At 36.9% G+C, this 23,433-nt stretch overlaps 2 protein-coding genes across 2 annotated transcripts; one reads left to right on the top strand and one right to left on the bottom strand.

Annotated features, from left to right (window-relative positions):
- The first annotated feature begins 650 nt into the window (after positions 1-650).
- Positions 651-2,388, top strand: LOC137958858 ((+)-neomenthol dehydrogenase-like). Its single transcript, XM_068806045.1, has 4 exons — positions 651-1,113; positions 1,264-1,522; positions 1,626-1,808; positions 1,903-2,388. Exons 1-4 carry the CDS (start codon positions 1,073-1,075, stop codon positions 2,296-2,298), a joined length of 879 nt encoding a protein of 292 aa, XP_068662146.1. The 5' UTR covers positions 651-1,072; the 3' UTR covers positions 2,299-2,388.
- Positions 2,389-18,502: 16,114 nt separating this feature from the next.
- LOC137958851 (uncharacterized) lies at positions 18,503-21,556 on the bottom strand. Its single transcript, XM_068806033.1, has 3 exons — positions 21,378-21,556; positions 20,790-20,927; positions 18,503-18,961 (listed from the first exon to the last, which is right to left on the bottom strand). The coding sequence occupies exons 1-3, from the start codon at positions 21,504-21,506 to the stop codon at positions 18,767-18,769; spliced, it is 462 nt and encodes a 153-aa protein (XP_068662134.1). The 5' UTR covers positions 21,507-21,556; the 3' UTR covers positions 18,503-18,766.
- Positions 21,557-23,433: the final 1,877 nt, after the last annotated feature.

The raw sequence follows: 23,433 nt of genomic DNA, 5'->3' as shown, positions 1-23,433 counted from the left end.
AACTACGGCTCCACTTTGAGGTTTTGCATATTCTTCCAACGCTTCTTTCCTCAAAATCAACTTTTTGTGTTTCATCAGTCTTTACTGCTGGAAGAGGGAAAAAACTAATAGAAAATAAAAGAGGGAAAAAACGTCCTTCACTCATTTCAATTGAGATAGATATTGGATCATCGAAACAGATAATTGGGTATCTCTTTAATCTTTTGATTCTTACCCATTTACACCTTCTATTTAGAGAGCAGAGGAGCGTGAAAGGCGAGTGAGATTATGTTTGTTCTCAGGACTAGGAATTTTCACCAAAGTCGGTGATTTGCTTGGTGCCTTGCTCCTGACATGGATTTGTTTATTTCAGTGGGTTGCCTTCCTTGACTCGAATCTCGTCTCTTCCAGGAAGCAGCAGACCGGTAAACCCGCTCGTTTCATTAATAATTTTTGTCTTTCCTGGTGTATTTAACCCTTCCAGTTCAAACTCCAAACTGAGATTTAAGTGGACTGAAAAGTGCTCTTGTCCCTTCCGTATCTTCTGTGATTTTGTTTTTATCCCTACTTGAAATTGCGAAGGATTCAGTTTCCAGATATTTCTAATCAGAAATCGATCTGGTCTGTTAACCTCACAGTTCTAATCTTGTGGTCTCAATACCCAGAAAGCATTCAGACCAGATGAAGTCTGCTCTGGGTCAATGGAGGCATCCGCGGGTAAATTACCATTTTTCCTTTTTTAATGAAAATCCGTATCCTGTAAACACCTCCTTTCTCTCTTTCTCTGCTATTCTGCTTTTAGATCTTTTTAGTTGGAAGACTTAGGGACGGCGCTCGTGCTGGAGGTCATTGACAGCTTTGCCTTAGTTTATTCCTCTCCCAATACCATTTCCACGGGATCTCAGAGAGTTTTCTCAAGGTGAAGAAAACGAACTTCAGTCCACCCTCCCTCATTATTTTAATTTCTCCATGAATGAGCCTGATCTAATCTATAAAACGAGCGCTTGCTGCACTGCACTTCCCAGCGCTGTTTCGCCTTCTCTCCCTTTTCTCCCTTGTAGTACCCATTCTTCGATTCTCTGAAGATTTTGCAATGGAGTCAAAGGAACCAGACGCTTCTTCCCCTTCAACTAGGTCTCTCCTGGCCTCCTCCCAAATACACACCCATCAACCAACTCAAACAAGTTTTAAGTTTTATTTGAGTTTCCAATCTTGTACCAGACGTATTATATCTCTTTGACAGTCTGTAACATCATTGACGATGGTAGTGTTTGTGTTTTTCAGGTGGTGGTGTAAGGACACGATTGTCGTCGTCACAGGGGCTAACCAGGGCATTGGTTATGCTCTCGTCAAAAGGTTTGCAGTGCTGGGCCTCACTGTGGTATTGACCGCCAGAGACCCCACGAAGGGTCTCCGAGCTGTCGCGTCCCTCCGAGCTGAAGGCCTCCATGTCGACTTCTGTCATCTCGACGTAGCCGATCCAGCTTCCATCAAAGCATTTGCCGCCTCGCTGCGCGACGCCTATGGAGTAGTAGATATCCTTGTAAATAATTAACCCTTCATCTAGTACAGGCGCTTCAACCATCTCAGTTCTTATATTGTTTAAGAGTCGAAGAATAAATTTCTTACATAAACATCTAGAGCAGGTAAACAATGCTGCCGTCTCCTTCAACCAGATCAACCAGAACTCAGTGGAGCACGCAGAGACGGTAATCAAGACCAACTTCTACGGGGTAAAGCTGCTAACTGATGCCCTTCTTCCTTTGTTCCGTCGGTCAGCTTCAGCCAGTCGGATATTGAACATCAGCTCCAGACTCGGTCTACTGAATGTAAGACAGGCACTAAGACTAAAAGACTTTCTCGATTGTGCACCACCAGCAGTCCAGAACTAACAGCTTGTTGTGTTTAATGATCAATCTGTAGAAAGTAACGAACCAAAGCGTAAGAAAAATGCTACTGGATGAAGAGAGACTTTCCGAGGAGAAAATTGATGGCATGGTGGATCAGTTTCTGAGTGATGTGCAGAGTGGGAAATGGCAGGAAGGAGGGTGGCCAAAGGTGTGGACTGATTACGCTGTTTCCAAGCTTGCTCTCAACGCATACACTAGGCTTCTGGCGAAGCAGCAACAGGGGCGAGGCATAAGCGTCAACTGCTTCTGCCCAGGTTTTACAAAGACAGCCATGACCAACGGCCAGGGGAATTACACCACGGATGCAGTGGCGGTCCTCGCCTCTCGCGTTGCTCTGCTCCCTCCGGACGAGCTACCCACTGGGAAATTCTTCAGTGGGGTAATTTCTTCATCGTATTCCAAACTGTAGACAGATTAACTAGTCTTGTACGAAGAACGATTTTGCAGAAATTCAAAGTGGGGGAAATTAATTAGTGTTTGATGCATAATTGCTGACCTTAGAGAGGTGGAGTAATATAATCAAACAGGTAGTGGGTACTCTTTCGATTCTTTATACGGCGAGTTTGTGTAGCGAACCTGCAACTAAAAAATTCCGCCATTAAGATACCAGTGGCTGGACAGAACGTAGGAACCTGGAAGAGGTGTTAAAATAGAACAAAAAGTCTGATCCATTAATTAAGACTGCTACAAGTGGATGCAATTATGTTGAGGAGAGATACATTGAACGACTAAATTATTTCAAACTTCTTAAAGACCTACAGATGGGTACATGAACATGCATTGATTTGTTTGAGACCAGTGGAAAAGAATTGAACAACTGCAAGATCGAAAAAAAAAAAAAACTCAAAAAAATTAGAAGAATTCATCTGAACGGAGGACGCCTCGGTAAGTCTGAACTGGTAAAGATTACAGTAAGGAAGAAAATAATTTTGACTTGACAGAACAGACATGATGGAACTTCGATGGGGAGGTTTAATTTGTCAAATTGTTCCCGGAGTTCACGGTTTATAATTTATAGTAGCAAATCAGAGCAAAGCCGTTTGATTACCATTTGATGCAAAAGATGACGTGGGAGGAAGGATTGGCATCGGAGAAGGGTTAGTTCATTGATTAGTCCACAATGAAGTGGCATGAATTCCCCTTGCATTACTTAGTCCATCAAATAATGGCGTAAGTGTAGAAAGAATTGAATTGAAGTAAGATTACATCATTTCATTCGTTTAAGTAAAAACGGGGGAAAGTTGATTTATACCTCTCCCGTCTCCCTCTCCCGTCTCCGTCTCTCTTTTCCCTCTTGGCCTCCCTCTCTTCTCACTCTTGGCCTCCTTCTCCCTTCTCATTCTTGCTCTTCTCTTTCCTCCCTCACCCCCCCCCCCCCCCCCCCCCCCCCCCCCTCCTGATTTCCTTCGATTAAACTTATTCCGGTTTCGATATCCTTCGATTTTTTACATTTAGGCATCGATTTCTTCGATTGGGCTTAGATTTCCCCATTCGGCGGTGGTTTTTCCCAAATTTCAGAAGGTAAGCCAAAACCCTAATTTTTTTCAACTAATTTAGTGTTGTATTTGATTTAATTTTAATTTATGTGCGTAATTTATCTTGATTGTGGCCTAATTGTGGGATTTAGGGTCAATTTCGTCTTGATAGGGTTTAATTTCAGGATTAGAGTTGGGGTTTGGGACTTTTAAGGTTTTAAGGTCTAGGGTTTAGTCTTTAGGTCTGGAATTAGGGTTTATGTTTTTTTTTTTAAATAGGGTTCTCGGTTTTTGGGGTGATAGTGTTTTAAGTGCTTAGGGTTTGGCGTTTGGGGCTTTAAGGTCTAGGGTTTGGGACTTTTAGGGGTTTTAAGGTCTAGGGTTTATGGTTTGGGGCTTTTATGGGTTTTAAAGTTTAGGGTTTAAGGGTTTGGGACTTTTGGGGCTTATTTTAATTTGTTAGGGTTCTCGGTTAGGGTTTAGGATTTAGGGGGTTTAGTCCAGTTCAAACAAGGCTGAGTCGCCTACACGGGCGTCCATTAGCCAACGAAACCCAACCCCCATCAATGTCGATGTACGGTTCGTAGTGACTGCGTAGTCATATGGGGCTCTACCAGGGGTGTTCAGTGAATTTGGACTTGATGAGTTTGTTTTTGCATTGTTCTAGTCAGCTGCAATGAAATTAGTTCAATTAATTTTGAAATATTTTAGAATGTTGTTGAATATGTTTGAAGTACTATGGAATGCTCTTGCCATGTGGTGAGGAGATTTTGGTGTTATAAATATCTACCACATGGTATTTAGCTATTTGTTGGTTGTGTTTCTGTATGTCCCTAGTTACTACGACGGGTAATGGTTGTCTGATAAATTTTTTTCCATTAGGACCATCTCGGATTTAGATTATAAATGGCTGGAAGAAGACAACAAACTCCTCGATCATATGTCATTTGGACCTTCGATGATGACAACAAAATGCTCGATCTCTTGGTTGAGCAAGTCAATATGGGGATCAGGATGCTCAATGGGGTTTGGAAGCATGAAGTGTATTTGGACTGTGTCAATAGGTTCAATGAAGACAGCTAATAAAAAAGTTGTTGAGCAGCTCAAGAATCAAACAAGATCATGGAAGAAAACTTACTAAACAGTAATGAGTTGTCTCAACACTAGTGGTTCGGTTGGGATGCAACCACACATCGAGTTACTGCATGTCATTCTATATTGCAAGACTATATCAAGGTTAGTAAATTATGATATACTGTAAATCATTTTGTATGTTTTCTGCATTACTAGAACTCTATTCCAAGCCGCCTAAATGATGTTTTATTCTTGTAGGAGCATAAAGACGTTGAAAAGTATAGACAGCAAGGTTGTCCCCTTTATGACAAATTGGCTTTGGTAGTGGGAAACTCAATAGCCATGGGGACAGTAAGTCAAAATGACGAAGGCATGTGCAATGATGTCCAACATAAGGAAGAAAATTCACGCTTGGACATGCTCGAAGATGTCGATTTAGGTAGAGATACTCCTTCACCATTCTTTATAGAGAATGAGTTGACACCTGATGAGTCTCGAAGTGCTAACCCGTCAACTTCAAGTCGTCGTAGAAAGAGAACGAAAAAGTCCACCGATGACAATTTCATGTTCCTTGATACAATGAACTCAAATGCCGCGGTATTGCATGAAGCTATAAAACCTAAAACCACCGAAGACAATTGGTATGAAGCCCTCACGAAAATCCAGAACCTGCCACATGAGCTGATGTTTCACACTCTATTGTTAGATATGCAAACGAAGAAGGACATGTTTACGAAGCTGCCAGTGGAACGTCGACTCAATTGGCTTAAATATTGTGCTAGTGAAATGTAGTCAATAGTTTCAAGTACACTATCTAATTTGGGACGATTGTTTTGAAGTTTAATTATGTTTTTTTAATTATGACATTATAAGACATGTCATTGATAGATTATGAATGTTATTATGGTTAAGATTTGGGTTTTCATGATTATTGTGTTCTTATTGTGTGGATGAATATTGTGGATGTGTGATTGGATATGATTTGGATATAAGTGTAATTGAAAATAGGATATGTTTTTGTGTTAGGAAGAAACAAGAATTATTTTTATAGTCGTTATTGTGGTTGTGGTGATTGTATTTGCAGGTTTCCATGGAAGACAAAAACAGGATTGTAAATATGATAGCATTCACATGTCTTATGTACATGATGGGAAGATACTATCTCAGCCATAGGTATAGACGTGCACTACGTCCTCGTGGGATTGGTGGTCCGATTTATTTGGAAAAAGGCATTAGCGAAATCACCTGTTAAATTTCAAAAAGTTTACAGGATGAATCAAATTGTGTTTAAAAAAATGGCAGAGATACTTTATAGTGAATGATTTTTATCACCCACAAAGACCATCTCAGTGGAAGAACAATTTGCATATTTTCTCGTAACTGTTGGTCAACAACAATCGTATAGTGTCACAGTAGAGATGTTTGATAGATCAAACTAGATTATTAGTAGGTATTTCAATAAGGTGTTGAATGCTATTATCAAACTTCGGCCTGATTACATCAAACGACCTTTAGAATGGACTCACTCGAAGATTTTAAATAATCCAATATCCGTATTTTAACGTAGCATCACTTGGCATCTAATGAACAATTTTAGATTAATATTTAGAGTTACTTTGTATTAATTGAAATGATATAATTAGGATTGTATTGGGGCTATTGATGGAATTCATATCAAAGCAAACATCCCACTTGAAGAACAACAAAAGTTCTGGAACAGAAAGGGTTATCTCTCACAAAATGTGATGGCAGCATGTACATTTAACATGCAATTTACTTATGTACTTGTTGGATGGAAGGGATCAACAGCTGATTCTCGTGTACTGAATGACGCATTGACTCGCCGAAACCCTATCTTTGTACCTAAAGGTAAATAATATATTTTTATGTAGTAATTTTGTTCTATTTTATCTTCAATTATCTTAGGTGGAAAATATTTTGTACTGTAGGTAAATATTATCTAGTCGATGCTGGTTATGCAAATATGCCAGGATTTTTGGCTCCATATCGAGGAACTCATTATCATCTACAAGAATTTGGAGACAACCTTCCTAGAAATGATAAAGAGTTATTCAACCGAAGGCACTCATCTTTGAAGTATACTATTGAACGAACTTTTGGTGCTTTAAAAGCTCGATTCCAAATGTTGAAAGACGCTCCTCTGTTTTCTTATAAGATCCAGATGAAAATTGTAATAGTTTGTTGCATATTACACAATTATATACGTAAAGAGGATTACAATGATATGTTTGAATTGGAAGATGATGATTCGGATGATGTGCTTGGTGGAGGAGGTGATCAGGTCCGATTAGAAGGTATAAATGAGGATAAAGATAGCGATGATAGCAATGATCTTGGGGATGAAGGTAACCTATCAACAACCATGCGGAGGCGCCGTGCATTATTTTGAGATGCCATAGCGACTAGCATGTGGAGTGATTATTAATGGTTGTACTTTATTACTTTTAAACATGTATGTTGTCATTCGTATTACTAAACTAGTAAGTTGATGATTTTAAACACACGAACTCGTTGTTATATTCCAACGCATAAATGTTTGTTTTTATGCTATAAATTGACGACTATGAGGATTAACTCGGCTCATTTTGAAGCATGTTTTTTTTTAAGTTTTAATTTTATATATATGTTATTAAATTTTATTTAAATGATTCATTTTTATTTCATAAAAATATATTATTAATTACGTAAAAAATTCAAAGAATGTTATTAATAAAATAATTTTTTTTAATTATTCAATTCAATTAAATAATTTATTCGTTAATTATATTTTCTTATGTTATTTAATACTTTTTTTCACGTGTTTAAAATTTATTCTAGTCACACATAATTAGTATATTAATTTATAATCAATTGTAATCATTAATTAGTTTAATTATCCAATTGCTATAATTAATTAAACAAATGGTCCTATGTTTTGTGTTAATATCTTATTAATTAATAATATGTTAAAAAATATATTATTTTATTGATAAATTAATATATTTATTTATTTCTTATGTATTTTTTATTTTGGATTAAAATAGTGAGTTTTAATGTTAAACTATATCTTATGTTATTAAAAAATAATTTATTTATTTATTATATTCACTTATGTTATTTTTAACTTTTTTATTTATTTTAAATAATTTATTCTAGTAACTCGTAATTAGTATATTAATTTATAATAAACTGTAATCATTAATTGGCTTAATTATACAATTTCTATAATTAATTAAACCATTAGGTTTATTTATTATATTCTCTTATGTTATTTTTAAAATTTTTATTAATTTTTATTAATTTATTCTAGTCACTAGTAATTATTTTTTTAATTTATAATAAACTATAATCATTAAGTAATATAATATAGTTTTTTATTAATTAGGATATTAATATATTCTAATACTACACGTTAAATCACTTATAAGTGTAGTAATCATATTTATTTTGGTTAATCATATTTAAGTATATGTTTAGGCATATGTTCTATTTAAGTATATTATAAAATGTTACTCATTCTCTTCTTTATATCATAATTTTCATTTAAGTGAAAATCACTTTCACTAGGGAAAGTGGCTCCAAAATCATTAGGGAACAAACTGGGAATTTGATCTTCATCTCATACATCTACATGATCTTCATCTTCGAAATGGGTGTTAGTGTGGACAAGTTCATGTTCGAAATCTTCGAAATAGGGTGTTAGTGTGGACAAGTTCATCTTCATCTTCGAAATTTAAAACCATTGATTTTATTAATTATAAAATTGATTTAATTAAACCAAGTGCTTGAGTTAACTATATTTTAATTACCACTATTAAATCACTAATACAATAGAGTAAATAAAAAATAAATATGATTAATAAATAACAAGTATTATATTAACAACATAAGATAGATTTTTTAATGGTATTAATTAATAATATATTTTCAGAAAATTAAAAGTAATTAATTAATCAAATGCATACTTTAATTATATTTTATTTACCAGAGACTTAAATATGAAGTTTAATATAGTAATAAAATTGATATAGTACTGGGTTGCTGGGTTGCGTCAGGTGCTGAATCGACGCCACATTAATTTTTCCTAACTTAGGAGAATCAAATTTTCCAACAATGTCGTTTTCCCATGGTGCTGAAAAACTAGAGATCACGACGAATAGAAAAAATCAATCTAGGTAATCAAGCTCCAACCGAATTTACAGAGCAGATCAATACGGCTTCCAGAATAAACTCCTCCGAATAAACATCAATAAAATCAATCCAGCCAAGGAGATAAAAAATTTCGAAAGCTCACGGATATGTATCTCGGTATGAAAATGCAACGGTAGTAGAAAAATAGATATGGCAATCAGAGGAGTTTTCGAAATATTCTATTAATCAGTCAGAGAGAAGACCAAGAGACGGACGCCGGAGACGAGAGGGAGCAGAGATGGAGGCCGGAGACAAGAGTCCAAGAGAAGAGAGGGAGTAGCGACGTCGGGGGCGCAGGGAGACTAGAGAGGGGGTGCGGGAGAGAGGGAGGAAAAAAGGGAAATGAGGACGCGCGAGAGAGGGGGGTGCGAGGAGAGAAAGGGGAAAAAAAAAACAAAGCCGCGTGCGTCAATGGTCTTCAACGAGATGAAGGATTTTAAAACGTGGAGATGAAGGACTGCTTCATCCCCAGCATCCAGATGAAATGTCATCTGCGCTCTACTAACGACTTCAGCTGATAAAGGGTGTCATGCAGTTGATCTTTATCTCGGACTTCAAGTTGACTAACACACCCCCCCCCCCCCGGGAGTTCACTATGTAAGTGGAGAATAAAAGTCAATTACATAAGTAATTCACTTTCATTCGTTGAGTAAAAATAAATTCATTCGATGAGACCAATGAATTCATTTTCACTTGACGCTAATCCTACAATGAGCCACTGCATCATCGTCATTCACATTCTTCTTCTACATCTCAACCACCACAACAGCCCTATCAAAGACACTCCCGTCACAATCGGCGTATACTCTCGCAAAAGAACCCCACAAGCCCACCATTAGTCAAAGGTCCCTGCCTTCTCATCCTCCAAAGTGTTTAGAACTGATCTTCTAGAATTGATCTTCTGTTAGGGAATCCTTAGTTTGAATAGTCAAAGGGACATAACGGGAATTTTTGGTTTTTTATGAGGTTGGGGTCTGGAACACTCAACCTCATTAAACCCCTTTCACCTTATATCTTCCCTCCCGAGGTTTTCCGTCTGGTGTATTTTTTACAGTAAGATTTTCGGTGAAGCTCTTTGAACGACTGATTTTCAGAGAGAGAGAAATCTTTGTGCTTCGAGTGAGAAGCTCTTGTGCGATCGATACAGTGAGAAGATTATTCTTTCCCCCGCCGCGACGTTGCTGCCAAAACAGATTTTTTGTGCTTGCAGTCGCTGTGCTGCTCCGACGCTGCGTGATTCCTTTCCGTTGGGAGTCTCTATCCTCAGTGTAGAAAAAGAGAGACCAGAGAAGGAAGAAGGGCGTTGTATCCTCAGTGTAGAGGGAGAGAGCAGAGGAGAGGAAGAAGGAACACCTGCGCAGACTCTGTGTCTGGTTCGTTTTATTACTGACCAGTGCTGTATTTGATTTGTGTTGTTTCTGACCAGTGTTATTTGAGTGTCGACGAGTCTCAGGATCTTCATACAGGTTACATTGTTCCTTTTACAGATCTGTATTTATTATTATCTGCAATGGTAGATTAATGTATTGATTTGTATGAGAAGGAAATTGTAAACATTGTGGACTATATTCCCTATAAAGAATTATCTGCAACAACTGTGGACGTAGTCCGATTTGGGTGAACCACGTTAAATCTGTGTATTTTATTATTGCTCCCTAGGTATAATCTGACTGTATAATCCTATCAAATTGGTATCAGAGCTAGGTTATACAGAAAATCAGATTTGAGTGGGAGCAATGGCTACAGATGAAGGGAAGTTAAAGATTGAAAAGTTCAATGGGAGCGGATTTTGGTTTCTGGAAAATACAGATAGAGGATTATCTGTATCAGAAAAATTTATACCTACCGCTTGATGGAGTGAAGCCAGGTAGTATGAAGGATGAAGAGTGGAATCTCCTTGATAGGAAAGCCCTTAGATTTATCCGATTGTCGTTATCCCGCAATGTTGCATTTAACATAGCAAAAGAGAATACCACAACAGGTCTCGTAAAGGCTCTCGCCAATATGTACGAGAAGCCATCAGCCTCAAATAAGGTGCATTCGATGAGGTGATTGTTCAATTTACGGATGACAGAAGGAGCATCAGTAGCTCAACATATAAACAAACTCAATATCATTACAACCCAATTGAGTTCAGTCAAAATTGAATTCGACGATGAAGTACAAACATTGATACTTTTGTCTTCCCTGCCAGAAAGCTGGAATGACACTGTTACAGCAGTAAGCAGCTCATCAGGAAGCAACAAGTTAAAATTCAATGATGTACGTGATCTAGTTCTTAGTGAAGAAATTAGAAGAAAATCGTCAGGTGAAGGGACGATTTCTTCAGCATTGTCTACAGAGGCAAAAGGAAGAACTAAGGAAATAGACTTGGAAGGTCAACTCATCGAGGCACTTCTTAGAATAGAAGGTCTCAATCCAGAAACCCAAAAAAATATCAAAACTCAAGTGTCAAGTGCTGGAACTACGGGAAAAATGGGCACTACCAAAGTCAGTGTAATAATGCACCGAAGGATTAGGAGGCGAAGGTAGAAGCAAATGTTGCTTCCTCTTCAGGGAATGATGTTGCATTGATATGCTCTCTAGAGAGTAAGGAGTCTTAGGTATTAGACTCTGGATCATCGTTCCATGCTACATCACTGAAAGAACTATTCGAGAAATATGTGTCCAAAAACCTTGGTAAGGTATATCTCGGTGATAATCAACCGTGCGATATTCTAGGCAAGGGTGTAGTGAAGATCCAGTTGAATGGGTATGTATGGGAGCTGAAAAATGTCAGGCACATTCCCGACCTGAGAAAGAACTTAATCTCAATAGGGAAGATAGCCAGTGAAGGCTACACCACGACCTTCCATGGTGATGATTGGAAGATTGTGAAGGGTGCATTGGTGGTTGCACGAGGAAAGAAGAGTGGTACTCTTTACATGACAGCACAAGCATGTTGTACCATTGCTGCTACAACAAGCAACCAAAGTTCCAACCTGTGGCACCAGAGACTTGGCCACATGAGTGAGAAAAGAATGAAGATTATGCATTCCATGGGGAAACTATCAGAGCTACAGTCAGTAGAAATTGATATGTGCAAGGATTGCATACCTTGAAAGCAGAAGAGAGTTAGCTTTCAGACACATGGCAGAGCTCCGAAGAAGGGGAAAGGCTAGAGCTCGTTCATTCTGATGTTTGGGGGCCAACAATTATTTCATCCATTGGTGGAAAACACTACTTTGTGGCATTCATCGATGATCATTCACGGAAGGTATGGGTTTATTTCCTAAGTCACAAGTCTGAAGTATTTGATACCTTCAGAATGAAACAGGGTTTAAGATCAAAAAGCTGAGAACTGATAATTGTGGTGAATATGAAGACACCAGATTCAAGAAGTTCTGTTATGATCATGGGATCCGCATGGTGAGAACCGTGCCAGGTACACCTCAGCACAATGGTGTAGCTCAGCTTATGAACAGAACTTTGACTGAGAGAGCCAAAAGTATGCGTATACAGTCAGGCTTGCCAAAGCAATTCTGGGCAGAAGTAGTCAACACAACAACTTATTTGATCAACCGAGGTCCATCAACTCCACTGGAGTATAGAATACCAGAAGAGGTATGGAGCGAAAAAGAAGTAAAACTCTCACACCTTAAAGTTTTCGGTTGTATGGCGTATGTGCATATCAGTGATCAAGGCAGGAATAAGCTTGATCCCAAATCCAAGAAATGTACCTTCCTTGGTTATGGTGATGATGAGTTTGGATACTGCATATGGGATGATGAAAACAAAAAGGTGATCTACAGTAGAGATGTGATTTTTAATGAAAAGATGATGTACAAGGACAGACATACTGCAGGAGACAGTAACTTAGTAGAGAGTGGGCCAGTATATGCAGATGTGGATGATGTTCCAGACAATTCTGTAGCAAACCCTCAGCCAAGGGAATCTGTTGAATAGAACAGTGTACAACAGTTCGACATATCACAGTCCCTTGTTCCAGCTCCGATATTGAGAAGATCTTCTCGACCTCATGTGCCTAACAGGAGATACATCAATTATCTATTGTTGATTGATGGAGGAAAACCTGACTGTTATGAAGAGGCATGTCAGACTGAAAATGCTAGCAAGTGGGAGCTTGCTATGAAAGATGAGATGAATTCTCTAATCTCCAACCAGACATGGGAACTAGTTGAGTTACCCATAGGGAAGAAGGCCCTCCATAACAAATGGGTGTATCAGGTGAAAGAGGAGCACGATGGCTCTAAGAGATACAAAACCCGATTGGTTGTCAAAGGATTCCAACAGAAGGAAGGAATCGATTACACTGACATCTCCTCTCCTGTTGTGAAGCTCACCACTATTAAAACAATGTTGAGCATTGTTGCCATTGAAGATCTTTATCTAGAGCAGTTAAATGTGAAAACTGCATTTCTTCACAGAGACTTGGATGAGGAGTTATATATGCATCAACCAGAAGGTTTCTCAGAAAAGGAGAAAAAGAATATGGTGTGCAAACTCCAAAAGAGTTTGTATGGTTTGAAACAGGCTCCAAGACAATGGTACAGGAAGTTTGACAGTTTCTAGCATAAGGAAGGTTTCCAGAAGTGCAATGCCGATCACTGTTGCTACTTCAAAAGGTACACATCCAGTTATATCATTTTGCTACTTTATGTCAATGATATGTTAGTAGCTATGGATGAGATCAGAAGCTTGAAGCGGTAATTGTCAAAAGAATTTGACATGAAGGACTTGGGTCCAGCTAAGAAGATTCTCGGAATGCAAATCACAAGAGATAAGCAAAGTGGAGTATTGCAGTTATCTCAAGCAGAGTACATCACTCGTGTTTTGCAGAGATTCAACATGAGCAATGCCAAGTTAGTTGGCACACCCTTGGACAAACACTTATGTCTATCCAAGGATCAGTCTCTTCACACGGAAGAAGAGAAAGAGCTCATGGATAAGGTTCCCTATGCCTCAGTCATTGGCAGTTTGATGTATGCAATGGTCTGTACGATACCAAATATTGGTCGTGCAGTGGGAGCTGTTAGCAGATTTATGTCAAACCCAGGTGAGACCCACTGGAAGGCAGTAAAGTGGATCTTGAGATTTCTGCATGGCACCACAGATAAGTATTTGCACTTTGACAAAGGTGAATTGCAAGTACAAGGGTACACAGATGCATATTTTGCAAGAGAAGTTGATCACCGGAGAAGTACCACTGGTTATGTGTTTACCGTGGGCACAACAGTTGTTAGTTGGATGTCGCAGATATAGAAGATTGTTGCATTATCCACCACTGAGGCTGAATATATAGCAATAACAGAAGTCAGTAAAGAGATGATATGGATTCAAGGATTGTTAACAGAGCTAGGATTCAAACAAATGATGAATGCTTTGTACAGTGACAGTTAGAGTACGATACATCTGGCAAAGAATTCTGCATTTCATTCTACAACCAAGCATATTGATCTTTGTTATCATTTCATCAGATCTTTGTTAGAGGATGAGGTGCTAATGCAGAAGAAGATCCAAGGTAACAGAAATCCTACGAATATGCTAAAAAAGTCGGTGACTATTGATAAACTAAAGCTATGTTCAGCTTCAGTTGGCCGGCAAGAATGAAGAGACCTAGATAAAGTTGCTGCATTGATATATGTGAAGACAAATTGATATGAGTCTTCAAGTGGGAGATTGTTAGGGAATACTAGGTTTGAATAGTCAAAAGGTCATAACAGGAATTTTTGGTTTTCTTTATGAGGTTGGCGTCTGGAACACTCAACCTCATTAAACCCCTTTCACCATATATCTTCCCTCCGGAGGTTTTTCGTCTAGTGTGATTTTTCACAGTGAGAAACAGAAACTGTAAGATTTCCGGTGAAGCTCTTTGAACGACTGATTTTCAGAGAGAGAAATTTTTGTGCTTCGAGTGAGAAGCTCTTGTGTGACCGATACAGTGAGAGGATTATTCTATCCCTCGTCGCGACGTTGCTGCCAAAACAGAGTTTTTGTGCTTTCTGTCATTGTGCTCCTCCAACGCTGCGTGATTCCTTTTCGTTGGGAGTCTCTATCCTCAGTGTAGAGAGAGAGAGAGAGAATAGAGAAGGAAGAAGGGTGTTGTATCCTCAGTGTAGAGGGAGAGTGCAGAGGAGAGGAAGAAGGAACGCCTCCGCAGAGGTTGTCTGGTTCGTTTTATTACTAACGAGTATTGTATTTGGTTTGTGTTGTTTCTAACTGGTGCTATTTGAGCGTCGACGAGTCTCAGGATCTTCATACAGGTTACATTGTTCATTTTACAGAACTGTAATTATTATTATCTGCAGTGGTAGATTAATGTATGGATTTGTATGAGAAGGAAATTGTAAACATTGTGGACTATATTCCCTATAAAGAATTATCTGCAGTAGCTGTGGACGTAGCTCGATTTGGGTGAACCACGTTAAATCTGTGTATTTTATTATTGCTCAAAGTGATAGAATCCATTCCTTGGCAGCGCGATCTTCCCTATCGGCAATCCCTTTCTCTTGACACTCGTCAACGCCTGGATTTTTCTTGTCGACACTCATTGATAGATTTTTCTTGCCAACACTCGCCGATGGATTTATCTCGCCAACGACCCCCGGTTCCAAATAGATGCCCGGATATTTCTCACCGGTGGAATCCATTCATCTTTCTCACTGATGCTTGTCTGTGACTCGCGACGAAGTTTCTTGCATGTACCAAAAAAATAAAATAACTAACCAAGGGTTTTTCTCTAAATCTATTTGTACGTGAAACAAGGATAGGATCTTATGGAGAAAATCATAATCCAGTTTGGCCCTGATAAACCCTAGGATCTTATGGAGAAAATCATAATCCAGGTTGGCCTTGATAAACCCTTGTAGCTGATCAAAGCTCAATGCGAACCCCAACATTGTTGGGATATGGTTCTAATGGTTACCTTATACCCATTGAGTGCAGAAGACTTCGTTTTATGATTTGCTTTTCCCCTCTCTCGAAAAGACTAGTCGATTAAGTGGGACGAAGGACCCACACTTACACCCACCCCGCCAAATGCAAAGACCAAATCAAATCCAAAGACCAAACCAAAGTCCCCTCGGGGATTCGAACACAGGGTGGAGTGTCAAATGCCAAGTACCAAGTCATCTGCACCCAACAGCCTAGTCGATTAAGTGGGACCAAAGACCCACACTTACACCCACCCTGCACCAAAACAAATGCAAACGAACTCATGGGGATTAGAATGTGGGATGGCGTGCCAAATGCAGAGTACCAAACCATCAGCACCCAACTGACTAGTCAATTAAGGTGCAGAAAGTCAAATACTTAACACAGATCACCAACATATTCCAACACTCCCCTGCAAACCAAACCCCCGAGTTAAACCCAAGACAAATTCCAAATACAAATACAAATGCAAAGTCCCCGCGCCAAACATGCGAACGTGCGGGGATTCGAATGCGTGACGGGAGAAACCTGCTCTGATACCATGTAAGCACCTAACCAATACAACCCAAAAAAACTAGTCGTTTAAGGTGCGGAAAGTCAAATACTTAACACAGATCACCAACATATTCCAACACTCCCCCGCAAACCAAACCCCCATGTTAAACCCAGGACAAATTCCAAATACAAATACAAATGCAAATGTAAAGTCCCCATGCCAAACATGCGAACGTGCGGGGATTCGAAGGCGGGACGTGTGGAAACCTACTCTGATACCATGTAAGCACCTAACCAATACAACCTGAAAAGACTAGTCTATTAAGGTGCATAAAGCCAAGTCTTAACACAGATCACCAATATATTCCAACACACCCCCGCAAACCAAACCCCCACGTTAAACCTAGGACAAATTCCAAATAAAAATACAAATGCAAATGCAAAGTCCTTGCGTCAAACATGCGAATACGCGGGGATTTGAAGGCGGGACGTGCAGAAACCTGCTCTGATACTATGTAAGTACCTAACCAATACAACACGAAAAGACTAGTCGATTAAGTGGGACAAATGACCCACACTTACATGGGATGCCAGATGTGATCCGGCTTCCTAAATTCTACAGGAGTTTGTCATGGGTCAAAAAGGGACAATTTTAAAAACCGAGTTGGAGAACTAGCTATCTCCTCAGGAACTTGGTTTTAAAGAGAAGAAGCGTTTTGATGATTACTATGTTGAGGGTCGAGATTGCATAGAAAAGAGAGTGATTGTGTTATTTGAGGAAGAGTTTGGATTCAAGATATGTTGCTTACATCCACACGAGGATAAGAATTGTGTCCATCTTTTTTAAATGGGTGATAGAAGTCATGTTTTAATAAAGCATTTTATGAAATTAGAAGTGTCGGGCTTGTTTCAAGTGAGAAGCTTTCATGCAGGATGTTTGGTTTCACCTATCTCATTTCAAATCTTTTAACAAAACAAGATGCCTGGATTTTCCAATAAGCTACCAACACACTAACTTGTCATGGAGTTCCAACTTTAGACTTCACATTAGAAACATTCCCATCTGACCAACCCTTTAGCCATCTATTTGTTTGCTCTTTTTCCATAACAACATTTCAACTTTAAAAAAAAAAAAACTTTGTTTAGAAACATTCCCATGTGACCATTATGCTTATTGCTTATGAAGATTTGAATGAAGATTAGATGGAGGAAGAGTTAATCATGGAGTTTGACATGAAAGATCTAAGAGGAATAAAGTAACTCCTAGGTATAGAGATCTATAGAGATCTATAGAGACAAAAAGAATGGGATGTTCTGGCTGTCTTAGCAAAAACATGTCAATAAGGATTTAGCTAACTTCAGCATGAAAAAGGCTAATCAATAATATTCGATTAGCACAACATTTTAAGTGTCCGAGAATAGATAGTAAAGAATGGTATCTTGAAGGTACCATATTCTAACCATTTGGGTTGTTTGATGTATGTTATGGTTTATGCTAGATCTGAATAGTCGCAAGCTGTGAGTGTGGTAAATAAATACATGGTTGATCCAGATAGAAAACATTAAAATATTATAAAATTGAATCTAAAACGATATACTGATGCAGGTTTTTGTATGATGGATGTGTTTTGCATGCTTGTGGTTTTGATTATACAGGGTGCTTGGATAAAAGAAGGTTCATGATATGTTATTTGTTTGTCTTGACAGGTGGTCCTATTTGTTGAAAATTTATAGGGTAACTGAATTGTCTATCATAGAGGCTGAATAAATGATTGGTATTGATGTGGTAGAGTAGACAATGAAACTTAAAGATCTTGTTAGTCAGCTTGGGACTGTTAATAACCATTAAAAGGGAAACCTGAGAGGAGGGTTTCAAGGAGAAGATAAAGAAGAAGAAGAGGGGAGGAAGAGAAGGGAAAAAAAGGCGGTTTTGGATCTTTCCTTGCTCTTTCTCACAGAGTTTACTGTAAGATCTTTAGTGTTTTTATTGTTTTCTAAATAGTGGAAATTTCTCATTGCTTTTCTCATGGAAGCAGCACTACTCAATCACATGAATCATGTTCCTTATGGTGGTGATGGTGTTTGCTTTATTTCGATTTCCTTGTTGATTACTTAATTATCCGTCTTTGCATTATCATTATTGTTGTTTTGTGTGATCTTGAGTACAGATACCCCACAATTCTTGGACTAACCTCATTGACTGGTTATATGTATCCATTTTATAACAGGTTTAGAAATCAGCATTTAGTATTTAGCTGGAGACAGGATGCCATCATTCTCAGCATTTTCTGCCCTTGCACCCATGACAAAAAACTTGATTGTCGCTGGAGGCTTAACCACCTTTCTATACGATGACAGTTGCTGGGGGTTCGAATGAGCTACAAGTAGCCATTAATAAGTTTGAAGAAAGGAAAAACAAGGAAGAGGCTGGAGGTCCTTGGAAGTGAAATTTTTTTGTTTATTTTCCATTATCTATTTACAGTTCTCCTTGAATGAGAAGGATGAGTCCCATTGTATCTTTCTGACAGGGAAGTTACATGTACAAAATATCTTAAGCCCTAATAAATATCTCAAACACTGATTAACTTTGGCCAATCATTTTGAGACTAATTTGAACATTTTGGTTAACTCTCCTCCATGATAGCGAAGGACTTTAATAGGATTAAAATGTCTAACTCTTCGTTCCCGTCGTGCACCTTCTTTGGCCTTCTACATGTCTTTCTGTCCGCTCATAGAGAAGGAGATCTTCAGCCGATCAACTATATGAGGCAGCATCTGGACACTATCTTTAATAGCTTGATCTACGCATGACTCCATATCATTTACTGCTCCTCTCTGGAACTGCTGGAGCTTTGCAGCTTCGTACTTATCTTGGCAAACCATAAGAGACCTCTTCATTCTTTCCTGTACCCCTCCCCCCCAAAAAAACAAAAGCAAAAAAATTAAAAAACCACATCAACTCAAAAACAAAATGATCAACGATAAGCCACTTCAACATAACAGCAAGCTGTATATTAGAAGCTTAGAATGGGATGTCAGAGTCTACAGTATTACAGAATCTGAAAGCGCAAAGTTTTAATAATGGAAACTAGTAAAACATACGTTTTTTTTATGGAAATGTGTGAAAATTTATTCAAAATAAGAGGAGAGAGACAACCTAACATGATAGGCCATCCTCCACATCGAGGCATTGGAGGGATGAACCCCTTTTAGCATAGAAGTCCGCCAAGTGATTGGCGAATCTGGAAGTGTAAAACAGAGTTCACTAGCTCAGAAATCTAAACAACTACAACTAAGTTGGAGCTTGTTATGTCCGACATGCTACATGCGGTTTGATTATGTAGAGAGTTGATAACATACATGACTCACAGAAACCATTTTTAGAACGAAATAATATAAAGCATGGTTAACAGTGTTCACATTCATTGACCAGCAATGGCAATCCATTACACCACAGATGACTCAGGACTACAAATAGCCATAAAAAGCGCTCTCTATGCACACTTTCAAGGAAAAAAAAAATATATGAACATCAAATTGTTATTTAGAAAAGAAAATAAGAAATGAAGAATGTTTTTAATCGTTCTGTAAGAATCAATAAACTATAAGATAGTTTTTTTTAACGAAAATAATCAGATATATTGGAGAACAAAATCAATTCAAATATCTAAATTGCATTTTTGTCTACCAGCCAAAATCAAACAAATACAGAAAATTGAGATAACTGTAGCAGAGATAAAAACTTGACCATCAAATGCTGGAGCTACTACCTGAGTTAAATAATTGCATTTTTAACATGCTTTAACAGTATTATAGACAAAACCTACAAACCAACAATGACCAAGTACTAAGTTGAAAATAAACAGTTTCTAACTGAGATTTTCTTGTGAGAAAAAGCTTCTTGATGATAAAGCTGTACAGTGACTCAAATGATGGAACTCATATTCTAACCCCTTTTAATCAATGGACACAGATTGTTTTCAGCGAGGGCTTTCTACATTCATCAATGAGACTATTCAGATCCAAACCTCAGAACATATTCCTATTCGAAGTTTTGACCCACAAGTTTCAACTCCAAAGAAAAGCCATAGTGGTTCCACTTTTTTACCAAAATTATACATTCCAGAATTGATTGCATATTGTCTGAGGTCTTCATAAAAGAGAACACCAGAAGTACCAATTGGAAAATCAGTTGTCATCATAACCATCATCATCATCATAGCCTCATCCAAAATATTTTGAGTGAGGCTACATGCATCCTCCTCCTCCATTCTACTCTATTTAATTCCACTAAGAAACCTCCTTCAAGTCTTTCTTGATCACTTCCATCCACGGCATTTTACAGCCATAATCTATTTCTGATTAACCACTCAATCTAAAACAACGACTGCTTGCTGATGCTCCATTAAGCTTCTTTTGATCAAAACCAGACCAACTTAAACCAACTACCTTATTCTCATCTATTTGCTTCTCTAACACATGGTTTTCTATTTGGTGTTCCCTAGATTCTACCACATATTGACCTCAATATTTTCAACATACAATCTATAACTAATCAACAAAATTGAAAGCACTACATTTATGTGATACAATTTCAACGATAATTGGTGAGATGGAATCAACAATAATATGTGAACAGGCAATTACTAATATGTGAACATTTTATTCTGAAATGAAAGAAAATTAGGATTACAACCGTATAATAAATGGTGAAGTGAAGATCTAATCTTACTTGAAACCTTCCCATCTCCTCCTCAACCATATTATTTGCGCGGAGGACTGGTACACTGCAATTCTCCACACAGTTATTGATCCCTTCTTGCCCTCTTTTCCTGTCAAAGCATTCATAGGCGCATTTGAAGTAGGCTTGCTGTAATTGCCAATCAAGAGAACGTTCATACAGCAAAAGAATCAGAAACCAACTGATCAAGTTCAACGGAAAAAGGAAACATAGACAAAATAAACACAATAAGTCAGCGAGTTTCTCAAAATAATCCATCAAATTCCAGTAAAAGACAGAAAATCAACATTGAAGATGAAAAGTTCTGGAGGTAATGGCTTCAGAAGTACCAAAGGAATAACAATTTTAAAAGTAAAAATAAACGAATTATAAGCACATAATAGAACAAATAAAGCTATTAAAATAAAATTCTCTTGATTAGAAAGTCACAGAGGCTATAAGAGAGGCCCCGGAAGCACCTGATAGTACTGACAGCATTATAAAACACTGTAGCAGTACTACGTAAAGAGAAAAAGGTCGAAATACGAAACAAACATGCATGTAGTGATAGACACGATAACAATGGAGAGAAAAGGAAACCTGAAGGGTGAAGTTGACGTGATCTTGAATTCCAGCGAGTTGTTTCTGAGCTGCCGTATTCACTTCCTCTAGTTTCCTTTTCATCCTATCCGCTACGATACGCTCCTCAGCTGCTGCAATGTGATCCATCTTCCCTCCTCTTTCAAGAAGTTTTTGCTTTATTATCAGCTATACGCGGCTTGCTGCTTCAGGAAGACAACAAGGGTTTTGGGTTTTAGCCTTTTTAAGGGATCGATTTGGGTTCTTGACTATAATGCAGAAAAAATGAAAGTCCAGACATACCCCTCGTTCAGAATATAAGTACCCTGTTGCCCAGTGGTGGCACCAAATGGTTCACAACTCCTTCTAGAGCTCAGTTCCAAAAAAATCTGGGTTTAGTTCAGTTTTTACTAGTGCACTCTGTAGCGGTTAGGAAAAGAGGGAAAGTGAATTACTTATTTATGTTAGTGTGCGTAATAAAAAGTGTAGTATAAAGTATTTGTTTGTGTTAGTGTGTACAATATAAAAGTGCAATGTAAAGTACTTGTTTGTGTTAGTGTGCACAATGGAAAATGTGGTGTAAAGTGTATATAAATTATTTATTAAATAAAATATTTTTATATATCTGACTTTCAGAAATTTAAATTAATATTAGTTAATAAATAAAATATATTAAATATAACAATTAAACAAATGCTTACTTTTATATTATTAAAACTGTAATCAAATTGTAATTTTGTAATATCTAAATATGAAATAATTATATAAAAAATAATATTATAAAATAGTTATTAACTTAATATATATTAGTAATATCAAAATAATATTAATTTATTAACATAATTTGTAAAAATAAAATATTTACACAAATACTTGCTTTTATAATATCCAAAAACTTAATGTAATTATTATATTAAAAGTGTTTAAATTCTCACTCTTAAACTAACATATATACGTAGTTATATTTATTTAAATTCATTACCCAACGTACTACACAAACATCGTAATAATAAAAATAAAATTAATATAAATATAACTCAATCACCTATTTAATATAAAAAAGCTACAACTGTATATATAAAATACAACACAAAAAATATTTAATGGCACTAAAACATAATAGTCAATAATTTTGCCATATTTGAATTATTAATACATCTCGAAAATATGTTGCTCTTACAGATTGTACTACCGACTCCCTCTGTTCTTTGAGTGTTCACATCATCCGCAACACCAACATCACTATCACTATCTTCATTTTTTCGGAGAGGGGGGGGGGGGGGGGGGGGGGGTGTTTGTCCTCTGTGAACTTGAATTGAATTGATTCAACTTCAACTTATCCTTGGGTGTTAGTGTAAATGAGTTCAAGTGCACTGGAAAACAGATTCCAGTGTTAGTGCCTCCAAATGAAAAGTATGATATAAATAAGAGAATGAGTAATATTTTATAATATACTTAAATAGAACATATATCTAAACAGATAATTAACCAAAATAAACATGGTCACTACATTTATAAGTGATTTAACGTGTAGTATTAGAATATATTAATATCCTAATTACTGAAAAACTATATTATATTACTTAATGATTATATTTTATTATAAATTAATACAATAATTACGTGTGACTAGAATAAATTATTAAAAATAAATAAATAAAGATAAAAAATAATATAAGCGAATATAATAAATAAATAAATTATTTTTTAATAACATAAGATATGTTTTAACATTAAAAACCACTAATTTAATACAATAATAAAAAATTAATATAATAAATAAATATATATTTATCAATAACATAATATATATTTTTATGTATTATTAATTAATAATATATTGTCACAAAATTTAAAATCATTGGTTTCATTAATTATAGCAATGAGATAATTAAACTAAAATAATTTATCAAATATTTATTTTAAAAATATTTTAATTATGACTATTAAATCACTAATTTAATATAATAATTAAAATATAAATATATTAAATAAATATAAATAATTATTTTATAAATAAAAAATATAAATTATTATTTTAATGATGATGGTTTAATTTTTCCTAACTTAGAAAAAA

Source organism: Aristolochia californica, unplaced genomic scaffold (assembly GCF_029961685.1).
Source record: "Aristolochia californica isolate CCGP_79_NKW_82.1479 unplaced genomic scaffold, dmAriCali1.0.hap1 SCAF_1, whole genome shotgun sequence".
Classification (NCBI taxonomy): Eukaryota; Viridiplantae; Streptophyta; class Magnoliopsida; order Piperales; family Aristolochiaceae; genus Aristolochia; species Aristolochia californica.
This window is presented reverse-complemented; position numbering and strand designations above follow the sequence as displayed.

Excerpts from the sequence above, each read along its gene's own strand:
- LOC137958858 (XM_068806045.1), top strand. The coding sequence starts at position 1,073 with ATGGAGTCAAAGGAACCAGACGCTTCTTCCCCTTCAACTAG. Across the intron at positions 1,114-1,263 it reads GCTTCTTCCCCTTCAACTAG|GTGGTGGTGTAAGGACACGA; the intron begins GTCTCTCCTGGC and ends TGTGTTTTTCAG. Across the intron at positions 1,523-1,625 it reads ATGGAGTAGTAGATATCCTT|GTAAACAATGCTGCCGTCTC; the intron begins GTAAATAATTAA and ends CATCTAGAGCAG.
- LOC137958851 (XM_068806033.1), bottom strand. The coding sequence starts at position 21,506 with ATGGATCACATTGCAGCAGCTGAGGAGCGTATCGTAGCGGATAGGATG. Across the intron at positions 20,928-21,377 it reads ACGTCAACTTCACCCTTCAG|CAAGCCTACTTCAAATGCGC; the intron begins GTTTCCTTTTCT and ends TGGCAATTACAG. Across the intron at positions 18,962-20,789 it reads AGGAGATGGGAAGGTTTCAA|GAAAGAATGAAGAGGTCTCT; the intron begins GTAAGATTAGAT and ends GGAGGGGTACAG.